Here is a 12,924-nt window from a genome sequence, read left to right on the forward strand (position 1 = left end):
ATTATTTATTTGTGTTTTTCTTTTTATTCGGTTTTTAATGTATAGGCTTGATCAAATGTATAGCGGAATAGTGGATCCAGTCTTTAAGCTTGTTTAACTTTATAAGCATCGTTTAAATGTTTCTATGACCTTAACTCATCTTACTAAAGACATTGTTTCCTTTTTATACCGTTTAATGACAGAGATAGTCATATAATCACTCTTGGCCTTGCTAAAACAAATAAAACCTCTTCTCCAAGTCTCCAACCATCTTTGTGTTAACAACATCCCCAACCATCTTTTTCTTATCGATTTACACAAGATTTTTGCAACATCATGTTACTTGACGAACAAAGAACCAACCCCATGTTTTCTATGATGTCTAGAACGGTTTGTTTCTCTATGTTTAATATCTGACAAGTTACTATAGTTGTCTGCATAAGCAGTGGCTCTGCATGTTTTGTTCCTTCATCCAGTAGGTTTTTTTTTATTATTTTGACCCCTAAATTTGTTTGTTAGGTAAAGATCAGTAGTAAAGTAAAATAATAAAATGCAAAAAAGATTCATCGGAATATATTTTTGATCTGTGCGAAGTTGCAGTTGAAGAAGATGAGGTTCACAGGAAATGAGGAGGGGTAACTTAATAATATAAGAATTTGTCATATTCCTAAAGGTTTTAGAATTGATTAATAATATAAGAATTTATCATAATCACACGAAATGGGTAGAATTCCTACTTGAGAGGCGTTTGAAAATGTGCGCCTTTATGTGATTAGGGGAACGAATCGGCAAATAATATAACCACGGGTTGTACAGCTACGGTGGTGGTGTGGGATAATATTAGTCTTTGGTGTAAAATGCATCCTATCTTTGGATTCTTGGTGAGAGACTTGCTAGAACTTCACAAGTCTACTAAGCTAGGTACGGTTGAGAAGGAGGCGATTCATGGTATTGTTATCATTGCTTGTTGAAGAATTTGAAAAGCTAGAAATGAAAAAGTTTTTGAAGTTAAAGATGTGAAGATTGAAGAGTTAACTAGCGATATTAAGTCGCTTAGTTTTCTTTGGTTCAAATATATATAGGACAAAAAATAGATTGTTAGTTTGGTCAAATCGGTGTAAATGTTATTCATGTAGTCTATGGTGTTGTTTTCGTGGGTGGCTTCAATCCGGGTTTGTGGAGGTGGCTTGTTTGTAGGCGTTTCTTTTGTTTATAAAAGTTCACATTTCAAAAAAAAATATGGTTTAGTCATTCACGCTTTAGTAGGGTGGTAAGATAGTTATGGTGTGAAATAGGTCATGAGTTCAAACCTTATGCAGTACAAAAAAAAATTTAGTCGTTCAATAAAAAAACAGTTGGTTTATTAAAGCATTCACACTCCATTCCTCTCTATACCTATCTCCGTGTTATAACAAAATAGCTTAAAAATTCACTTTATTTCATCCCCCATCTCCATTCTCTATTTTTAAGGGGTAATTGCCATCCCATATTCGCAAATGGTAGAAGAGAAAAATTAATTAAAAAATGAATAAATAAATATTATTTAGTTAAGTAGAGAGTTATGGAGAGTGGTTATGTGAAAGATTTTTTGAAAATGAGGGGAAAAAATAGAAAACCATGATTTTTTTTTCTCCAAATTATGGGGATGGAAGATGGAGTGAATTTAAGCTCATCATTTGAAAAAAAATATTAAATTTCACAATCTTAAAACACCAAATGAAAGAAAAACTTGGCTACAGTTGTGTGAAATTAGTTGAAATAAAAACAACTCATGTTTCAAGTGATGATAAGCTAATAATAATCTTTGACAAACACCATTAAATCAAAGATGACAACCAAATGTAAGCTCATTCCTCCCTCTTCAACCAGATCTGAATTTAAATTTTGTTGTCAAAAAAGCATAATACATAGATCAAAAGTTGGTAACAGCATTCCATGCAAACTTATAACAGGAAGTAGCAATTATTTCTAAACCGCTCTTGATGAAGAATCTTTCTCGGCTAAATAGTGCTCAAGCATATCCTCCTCATCATCTGCAACCATACAAACAACATGTTGTCAAATAAATATAAACTTAAGCGTTGCAACCGACTATTTTACTTATGAGCAGGTTTAATTTGAGTTTATGTTAATCGACTTTTTCAAATAATAAATAGATTATGATTGTAATAACGTAGTATTTATAATTATATTTACCACGAATTATTGGATAAACCTAAAATTTACCCGTTTGACCAACTCGCCAACTTTGCCTATTTAAATAAAGCTGACCAAGAAACGTTAAGTGTGGGACAGAACAGAAAAGGAAAATAGTAACCTTCAAAATCTTCATCGTCATCAAACTCAAAATCTTCATCTTCATCATCATCTTCTTCATCAATTGCCACCGCGCCTTTCTGTTAATTGTATCATGTTATAGAAATTTAATGCTGAAAGAATCAAGTTTAAAGCAGTAATTCATAAAAAATGAATTACAATATACAGAACCAAAAGTTACATTGAATGCTTAAATCCCTAGCCTTTTAGAACTTCAACAAAAATCTCCTTTTTATAAAGTTATTTAATACAATCATATTAATAGAAGCTTTTCGTTAATTTAATACAATCATCTTTTTGTTACGGCGTAAGTGCCTGAATAATACTTTTACATGCTTGAATCCATTAACTTAAGGTTAACCAAGCAAGTCCTCACACTATTTTAACAACTAAATGCTTGCTATTTGCACGATTAAGTCCCTAAACTTATAAAAACTCAACAACTTTTTTACATAATCAAGTCCTTAAAGTTTTATATAAAGAACCTTCTCATTGAGCTTATATAAGTTAAGCTTAAGCATGCAAACTTTAAGTCGAGAGAATTAGACAAAACATAAGCAAAAAAATATTTTTTTTTATAGGATGAAAGATTACCGCAGAAGAAGCTCGGCCACTTTCAAACCATTGTCTACCGGTGAGTTTCTTTTCTTTGGATGTTGTAAGTGCCGATTCTGGCATTAATCTGAAAATAAGCATTCAAGATTAACATTTAACATAAAGAGATTAATTAGTTGAATGTGCAAAGTATCTCTAATAATGATTAATGACAATTCAGGGTCAGATAATCAGAACTCAACAATTGGTTTAAAAGAGAAAACTAAAATTACTTTTTGTCAAAAAAATTAAAGGTTTTAAAACCATCTTTTTTATTGTTAACAATTACACTACAAAAACATAATAGCTGGACCATCAGCCCTTTAATATAGATGCAATTAATGCAGTTTCTAGTATTTGGAGAATGACAATTTTACCCGAATTGCATCTAACAGTAGAAACAATTTTGGTATAACATACAAGACAAGTTAAAATAGAAGTATAGACCACTTTGGGACAGAGGAAACAATAATCTTGATGGTTATGAACTTACTTGGCTCTTTCAAGTGCCAACTCTGCTTCAAACCTATCTCTCCATGCCAAAAATGTATCAACGGTGACAGGTTCTCCATGTGGCACAATCACCTGAATATAGATTAAGTAAAAAAGAAGCCCACGTGGCAGCAAAAAGGACCCATGTAATTTCGCTAGATATGTACATAGGTCCGTGGACTTTATCTTTGCATCCTTGAAGACCTTAACTTTTTAAATACAGTAAAAAAAGTCCCTAAATTTGATAAAAAGGATTTTTTTTTCTTGTTAATTCATAAAAAGTCTTATTCCAGTCAAAGGTCCAAAGGATCTTTTAGCAAATGTGAATAAACTTTAGTATAATTCATAAAATCTAAAGCCATACTTCATCTTTTTCTGCTACAGCCTCTTCATTGTCATCATCATCAGCATCTTCAGCAAATCTTTCAGAAAGCCAATCCTTAGCTGAGCTAACTAGAGTGTAGATCATAGCCATTCCAAGATTCTCAGATGCCTGCAAATGTCTCACATAGTCAAATGTCTAAATTAGACAAAGCCAACTTTTAAAAATTCAAATATACATAAAAGTATAACAAGTAAAACTTAACGTAAGTATAAGTGTGTAGACATTGTATGCAAAAAGATAAACGATTCTATAACTTAAGAGTCTACAATAGGGGGCATGCATGAGTAGAGTGTAGAATGATGTTTTTTGCACAAAATAGTGAAACTACCAACTTGCTTTTTCAGTTTGGTCTCGTTTTAGTGATCATACTTTCACTTCCTGTTTTGGCCATTTTACTTATTGATTTCATAAAAACTAAGAACTTGTCTAACACTAAAGTATCTGAGTTTTACAACTCCTATATAAACACGTTCAAACACTACATTCTACAGCCAATTTTATTGAAGCAGAATTATTTATATTTCAATAAACGCAAGCAGTGCACGGTTAATTAAAAGCAAATAGATTATAAAATGCCAACAGTCTATTTTACCTCTTGTTCAAGCTTTTCTTTCAATACTTTTAGATCTGAGGTGTGAATTCCTCTTATACTGTAACATAACCACAAAAAAGTCAGCATTGAATAAAATAACCAACTATAAAGTGACAACTCAGCAAGCAAAGTTGCTCAATCATAGTTAGAGGTGGCACATTCGACCTAATTTCTTATGATCGAATGATGTATGCTTGTATTTAATATAACTGTACTTATGAGATGAAAGGAAATGTCTAATTTAGGAATTAGGTGCATGCATCATCATCCTAAATCATTTTATTCGAAAACTTGGATTATCAATGTGATAACATTGTTTTTGTAATCATAATCAATGCACTAATTTATATATAAAAGAATGGACAAAATTTGTCTGCGCGTCAACCCGATACGACCCAGCCCATTCCAACTTGTACTAAACATGAAGCTTTCCAACAAGAGACTGTTTAGACACGTTTCCCGCCCGACCATATTGCCAGCTCTAGTTATAGCATATGTATAGGCAGATAACAACAGATAATAATAAAGATATAGGGGAAAGTTAACGTACAAATTTAATTAACGTGCTAACTGTGAGAATCAAGTAGAATAATTATATATGCAAGTAGAGTAATTATGTAATTACATCATAGAGTAATTATGTAATTACATAATCACTCTACTTGTATATATAATTACTCTACTCGATTCTCACAGTTAGCACGTTTATATGTATTTGATTCAAACCCTAAAGATATAATAAGTCACCTTCTCACATTCAGAAGAGGTACTTCATCTGGATATTTTTCTGTATGAGAGAAAATTAACCCCAGCTGAACTGCAACATAAATTAGCAACAAGCCAACAACCAACATTTATAAGAAACTTAAACATCCACAACCGATATATTTACAATAATATGTGTAATAAAGACCTGGAGTGGTAGAAGATTCATCAGTCTCATCATCCTGCCAAAAACAAAAGTAACATACTTAGTGCTAACGTTGGTCACATATAATCACCGTTACTGTGAGCAACACAATATGGTAAATAATTATCATTTTGAGACAACTGTTTAACTTGCATTGTTAATGTATTTACTGGAACACGACATTCATAGGACTATATCCAAAAATCACTACACAATGCACACAAAATCAAATAAAGTCACATAGTGAATCGAACTCATCTCACAGAAAAATTACATCTTAGATTCAGAAAGTCATACAGACGGTCAACAGTATTTGTTATGCAAAGGTTTACAAGAGTTATGCATATACGCTATCTATTTTGTGTAGATTACATTTCTTCAACTTCATTTCAGGTAACGTGTTCGTTATCTGTTAACTAATGCTACTTATAATGTTCATTGCGTTTCCATCAAGTAGCTTTGTAAAGTAAAAGAGATAATTTTTTTTATTAAAAAAGAAGGAATATAAGTAATCAACAGCATGAAATTGGGTACCTGGGGAGATAAAGTAATTTGAAAACATCGATTTGAAGTGTTCAAACCACTTTCACTGGGGTGAATTTCTGCAAAAACACATAACCAAAACTTGTCAGAAGTTTGACTTGAATAGTTGACCATACTTGCAATATGAGCAAGATGCATATTATTTTTATTATTAACCTTGAAACTCATCCATAAGAATGGCTTCTAAGGCTTCAATTTCCATCTCTTGCTCCTGCAAATGGTCTGCCAGGAACATGTCAGTTACCAGTCATTATCACCAACAATTAACCTCGTCCACCCATGCACAAAAATTAGCTTCACTGGTGCACAATTAAGTGTTGATTATACCTAAACTTACATAAACATGTATGTAAGTTTAACTTAAGATCAGCACGCACGATTAACGAGTCAACGGCAACAAACACTAACATCATGCTTGCTCATTAAGCAATTAATAACACGAATCGGCTACTTATGAAACTGTTTTCTAAAACAAAGAGCCAAAATAACACTCAAAATCATCAAAATAGCATCCTTATCATCTTTTTCGAAGTTATCAAGTACAAAATTAACTTCACTAATGCACAATTAAGTGTTAATTACACCTAATGAATCGATAAGAAAACATGTATAATTTTAACCTAAAATTAGCAGATAAGAAGTCGTAATCATGATAATTGAAACCTAAACATGATCCTGAGATCATTACTAACAACAGTTCATCAAACCTAATGAATCGATACACAAGTCAGTCCCTAAATCAACTCTACTTATCAACATGTTTAGAATAATTGAATTAACGATTCATGAAGTGAATCAATTGATTTATTTACCTGACATCTCTGTAGTTGTACTTTACGCTACAGGATTTGTACTGTGTGTCTTCCGATTCCGACGCGGCCACACTCTCCGTCGTCTACTGCTTGTAAACCTAGAAACTGCGTGTGACGGGGTTTTATTAATGTAGTTACTGTACGCCTCGCCAGGTATAAACTTTATTTACGGGCTTTTACGATTTACGAATTACTACTTATTCCATTCTCGGATTTAAAATACGAGTAAGAGAAATGATAAGAATAGTTACAAAAGATCATATTTGGCTATACAGTTTTTTAGGAATAAAACCCTAATTTTGCTTTCTATTTTTCTTTCTTTTAAAAAAATCTCGAAAATAAAAAAAAATAAAAATTTTCCAAACATATATATAAAAAACTCAATAATGCAGTGTAAGTTAACTAGTAAATGCAATACGACTGTGACATTGACGTTATTCTTTTTTATAATTCATTTTTAGATCGTGTGTAGTGGATATATGTATTTTACTCTTTTAACCCTTTTAGCAACATCTTACCCTCAACTTATACTAGGATGGTAATTAACTAATTATGTGGGGTTGGTCGATAATATCACGCCTAACCTGCCATTTGATACAAGCCAGTTCTGTGCAGTTGTCCCGTTAATAATCCAATCCTATCATATTGCTTAGGCACAAGCCTAAAATCCTCATTTAGGACTTGTAATGTTTCAAGTTTCTTTTCACTATATATACACTTAGATGCTCCTTAGTTGAAAGACACGTCAATATTCAAAGTATACATACAAGGCTTTCTAGCAATCTTTTGTTCTTTTCGTTTGTTCATATTCAGTGTAATATTTTGTGTGTTAGGGTCTACCATAACAGTATTAACTAATTTGGCTTGTGTACCCTGAAAAACAAATAATAATAGGTCTTAAAGACTCGAAATTTGTTTTAAAGGACTCATGTTAAACACAAATCCTCAGTTTCAATCTTTCTATTTTGATATTATTTTTAGTACTTTTTCTTTGTTTGTGTACTGAAATTTTAATAAAAGTGTTATTAATTATTTTATAGACGAATGGTTCCTAAATATATGCATCATTCCGGTTGGTCATAGTTGGAGGCCCTTTTAGTAATTGTAGTTAACTTACGTGTTAGGAACTTAGGAGTCATGTTAGGGAGTTCGAACTTTTAGTTGAACCATTTGTTCTTGAATTGGTTGACTATCGTTGTGGGTGGTACGTGGAACCTGGTTTCTCGAATGGTTTGGGTCTTTCCATAAGAATGGTGTATCCCAAGGTGTAAATATTCGACTCATGTTACTCACCGTCCTGTACATCTCATAGAAAAAAAATAAACACCATCGTAGTTACATATTTAAGCGGTAATTAGATCTAGTATAGCTAGTTAAAACGATACATCCTCATTTATAACTCCACCACATTAAAGGATGAGTATTTCCTATTGTTAAAAATGTCATCGTTTCTCCAAAGCCACAAGCTAATACCAATTAGAACTGGGATTATCAACCAAACACCGACCTGCCACCATATTACTCGTGCATCCATACGTGACACCAAGAGATGGCCCGAAGATTTCTACAAGTAACCACACCCTAAATCTTGAATACAGCACAACACAAAATGATAATGCAGCTTTTGTTGGAATCCTATCTAGCTCCACACGCCAACCGAAATAGTTTACCTTCGATAGGACTGATCAATTGTTCCATGGAAATATTCAACCCGGTTGAATACCGCCTTTACCTTTTTCTATATCCATCCTAACCACTAAAGTATCAAACTCACTACACTCTCCATCCAACACCCACTGCCAAATGTTGTCTACCCTCATCCAAGTCCACTCCATTCAATTTCCATGGTCAAACCCAATACATCTTAGAGCCCATATTTAGAGTTATAGTCCAAGACACGTACTAGATTTCTTATATTTTGCAATTTTAAAAATCAAACCAAACTTGGCGTGTAAATCCAAATTATATCAAGAGAACTCATTGTTCATAAGAGAAAATATCCTTCCAAGGATCAAGAATACCTTTTTCTTACCGGAATCATTTTGATTGTATCACCTTTTCATTTTCACAATGAAAAAATGCCACATTTTCCAAATCATGACGGACGACGGTATTTCTAAACAAATTGTGTGTGGACCGCTAAACTTTCCTAGCTAAGATATTTGTTTTTTTTAATATATAATTATTACAATTAATTCTACTAATATTTTGTTTTTCTTTTATAACTTTTGAAATATAAGGTTTTATAATATTTCGAATAAAAATGTTAAGACGTGCTTATGCCTACGTATTGATATAAATTTTACTTAAAACTGAGACATGTCAATTTTATATCGAAACATTCAGTAAATTAATACCCGGATCGATTTTGAATAAAAGTTATGTCGCCACGTATATAAAACAAGCACGTCTCACCTGTATGTTCGAAATTTTATAAAACTTTATATTTTAAAAGTTATAAACAAAATATAAGTGGGGACAATTTAAAAAGTTTTGTGTAAAAAAAGATTTTTCCTTTAATTCTTGAAAGACGCCTCATTTTAAAATGAGGCCATCCCCACTTTGTGAAACGTTTAACTATGACCTGACTCGAGTTTGAATAAAATTCATGTCGACACGTAGATAAAAATGAGTACGTCTCAACGGTATGTTAGAAATTTTATAAAAACTTTATTTTAAAGTAATAACAAAATATAAGTGGGGATCACAATTTAAAAAGTTTTATCTATAATAAAAACATTTTGAGAATTTTTTCGTTTATCCTTGAAAAACGCCTCATTCCTTGAAAAAGAGGCTAATATTCCTACTTTGGTGGAGCTGTAAAGTGGTTAAAGTATTGCATGAGGTTGGGCTTAATTAGCAAACTTGTATATATTTTCATTCCACCTTTGTTGCTTCCAGTCGCCAGATCAGGTTTCCAAATTATATGATGTTTTCGACTTCATGGTCCGAAGGTATGTTGTTATAAACACGTATTTAAACCCTAATAATATTCCTCATATAATCTTTTTTTGTACTCTTGTATCTTGATTTTGCATCACATTCTATTCAGATGTAGCCCAAGAAGACTCCAGTACTCCCAAAGATGAAGAAAACAATGGTTAGTTTCCACGAATTGATTTTTAATTATATCATATGAAGAAGAAGAAATAATAAATATATAAAGCTTGATTATTTAATTTCCATTGAGGTGTAATTTCATGAAATACTATATATATTCTATGACTTCTTATGTAACTTCATGCTACCTAAACATATATAAACATACACATCAGTATGTATGCATATAACAAAATACGACATCTTGTTAGCGTTAGCCTGCATGCGCGCGTATTGATTGATATACACCAGTAGATTGTACTTAGTAGTGTGTCTATTCCTTTTTTATTTAGCAAGTGCCACCGATGAGGACGAACTGTCAGAAAGGAAAGTCAAAGACGTGAGACAATTAAGGATCAGAATTCTCATCATATCCTTGTCCAAAAATAAAATATTGACAGCTGCTAATTTATGGCTCTTTGACAGCTCAAACCATAATGTTCTTTCCTTTTATTTATCCTTGTGAATTAATATAAATATGGTGTATGTTTTTCCCTGTAAATGTATCAAGCAATACAAACATATTTTTCAATCATCCTCATGTTTTGTACCAATTTCAAGATGGTATCAAAGCAGTGAATCGATTCACAATCTGCTCATCATATACCCTTACCTCATAAAGCCTTTTTACCATGTCTTCCAACAGTGGTCCAACCGTTTCAAACAACAATGATCTCTCACTTCAATTAGCCAACTTTCTCAATGGAATCCAATCCCAAAACCAAATTTCCAAGCACAACCTATCTGATAGTTTGAAGATTAGTCTCAAACTTGATAACCAGAATTATGCACTATGGGCTCGAATGATCCGAGTAGCCATTGGTGGGAAATCAAAAACACTACTTGGCCATTTTTCAGGAAATCCAACACCACCCAAACCGACAGATGACGGGTATGAGCAATGGGAACAAGACGACCTTGTAGTGTTCTCATGGCTTATTCAGAACATTGAACCAGCTATTGCAAGCAATCTGACTGAATTTCCCACGACTAAATCGTTGTGGGACGCTCTCGTTACCACTTACAGCAGTGGTAAAGATAAACTCCAAACATTTGACTTACATGTTAAAGCGAATGGAATTAAACAGAATGGAATTCCACTGGAGGAATTCTGGATTATAATGCAAGGGATATGGGGAGAAATCGATAGAAGAGACCCGAATCCCATGACCTTACCAGCAGATATTACCACCTACAACAAAATTCGAACAGAACAAAAGTTGTTTCAGTCTCTGAATGCAATCGATCGGCAATATGCTACAATAAAAAGGGAAATTCTGAGAATGGATCCTTTACCATCAGCCGAAGAAGCTTATGCCGCCGTTCGGAAGGAAATAGCTCATCAGACAATCCTTGGTGCAAACCCCGAAACTAAATCGGGAGTGGCGGCGGGGTTAGTCGCATCCCGAACCAACGAAGATGAAGCCCTGGGGCTTGTATCCAAGGGTCAAACACGCAGACCAGATCCACCTTCAAAACCCAAACCCAGGACTGACAAATCAAAGCTCAAATGTACCATTGTAGCACACACTAAAGAACAATGCTTCAAGCTTGTCGGGTTCCTGAGTGGTGGAACGATGGTCACAAGAAGGTAAAAACCGTCGGAGAAGAAGGAGGAACGGCGACGGCAGCCGTGGGCAACCCAAAGGTCACCAGCAGCGGCGATGACTCCTTCGGCCATGGCAATCATCAAACCACCAACTATACCGGTGGGTTTGCGGCGGTGGCTTTATCTGATTCGCAAACAGGTGTTCACGTTCAAACAGGTATCATACCCTTATAATTCTAGTTCTTTAGATTTAACCCCCTGTTCTTTAAATAATAATATGACAGGTCCTTATAGTCCTAATAAAACACAAAAAAATATTAGTCCGTTTTTTGAATAAAATAACCAACAAGTTTTTGGCAAAGCCTGTGTTGCACAAACAAGTCAAAAAAATAACAGGTCATGGATATCTGATTGTGGTGCAACCGACACCATGACCTTTGAGAAATCCGATTTTATATCTGTTTCTAAACCAAAACGAACACATCTTCAAACGGCTAATGGGGGAATAGTCAATGTCAATGGGGGAGGGACTATTGAAATTTCGCCCACTCTTAAACTCTCAAATTGTCTCTATGTACCATCATTGTCACATAAATTACTATCTATTAGTCATGTGACTAAAGAGTTGAATTGTGCGGTCCTGATGCATCCCAACTTTTGTATCTTGCAGGATATCAGGACAGGAGTGATTATTGGGCGTGACACTGAGCGTCAAGGGTTATACTATGTGGATGAGGTGGCTCAAGAAGGTACTGTAATGCTGGCTCACGGAACTACAAGCCAAGAAGCTTGGTTATGGCGCAGAAGACTTGGACATCCATCTACTGGTTATTTACACATTCTATTTCCTAAACTTTTTCCTTTAAATAGTAAAATGAATTGCGAGACTTGTATGCTAGCAAAAAGTCATCGCTCAACTTATAAACCAAATAATACAAAAGTTGATGGACCTTTTTCACTGATACATTCGGATGTATGGGGTCCGGCTCCTGTTATTCGGGGACAAAATTTTCGATATTTTTTATTGTTTGTTGATGATTGTACCCGCATGACATGGATTTATTTTTTAAAACATAAATCTGAAGTTTTTGAGAAGTTCACCACGTTTTATGCCATGATAAACACACAATTTCAAAAAAAATATTCGAATATTCTGATCAGATAATGGAAGCGAGTTTGTGAACAATTCTATGAAACAATTTTTTCAAGCAAAGGGAATGATTCATCAAATATCATGCACGCATACTCCTGAACAAAATGGAGCCGTTGAACGGAAAAATCGAATTCTCCTAGAGGTTTCCCGAGCCCTCTTGATTGAATCTCAAGTACCTAATAGTTTCTGGCCCGAAGCTATCGCTACTGCCACGTATCTCATCAATCGTTTACCAACCAATACTCTCAAACTCAAAACTCCACTTCAAGCCCTATCTGATTTCACCAAACTTCCTCCTACCCTTACCCTTGAACCACGGGTCTTTGGTTGTTCTGTCTTTGTCCACATACCCAAAGCAGAACGCACCAAGCTTGACCCATGTGCTGAAAAATATGTATTCGTAGGATACGGAGTTAATCAAAAAGGCTACCGGTGTTACAGTCCAAAAAAACGCCACATGTTCACCACCATGAATTGTGACTTTCTTGAAACCGAGTTTT

General features: G+C 34.0%; 2 protein-coding genes across 2 annotated transcripts; one reads left to right on the top strand and one right to left on the bottom strand.

The window, feature by feature from the left end:
• Positions 1-1,732: 1,732 nt before the first annotated feature.
• LOC143598219 (uncharacterized) lies at positions 1,733-6,746 on the bottom strand. The gene is made up of 11 exons (XM_077076496.1): positions 6,624-6,746; positions 5,968-6,033; positions 5,803-5,870; positions 5,272-5,305; positions 5,106-5,175; positions 4,359-4,416; positions 3,746-3,874; positions 3,383-3,474; positions 2,890-2,977; positions 2,297-2,375; positions 1,733-2,012 (listed from the first exon to the last, which is right to left on the bottom strand). The coding sequence occupies exons 1-11, from the start codon at positions 6,628-6,630 to the stop codon at positions 1,948-1,950; spliced, it is 756 nt and encodes a 251-aa protein (XP_076932611.1). The 5' UTR covers positions 6,631-6,746; the 3' UTR covers positions 1,733-1,947.
• Positions 6,747-10,354: 3,608 nt separating this feature from the next.
• LOC143598215 (uncharacterized) lies at positions 10,355-11,317 on the top strand. The gene has a single exon (XM_077076492.1). It carries the CDS (start codon positions 10,355-10,357, stop codon positions 11,315-11,317), a length of 963 nt encoding a protein of 320 aa, XP_076932607.1.
• The last annotated feature ends 1,607 nt before the right edge of the window (positions 11,318-12,924 follow it).

Source organism: Bidens hawaiensis, unplaced genomic scaffold (genome assembly GCF_021521415.1).
Source record: "Bidens hawaiensis isolate Kalapana, Puna unplaced genomic scaffold, B.hawaiensis_p1.1 tig00049807_1, whole genome shotgun sequence".
Taxonomy (NCBI): Eukaryota; Viridiplantae; Streptophyta; class Magnoliopsida; order Asterales; family Asteraceae; genus Bidens; species Bidens hawaiensis.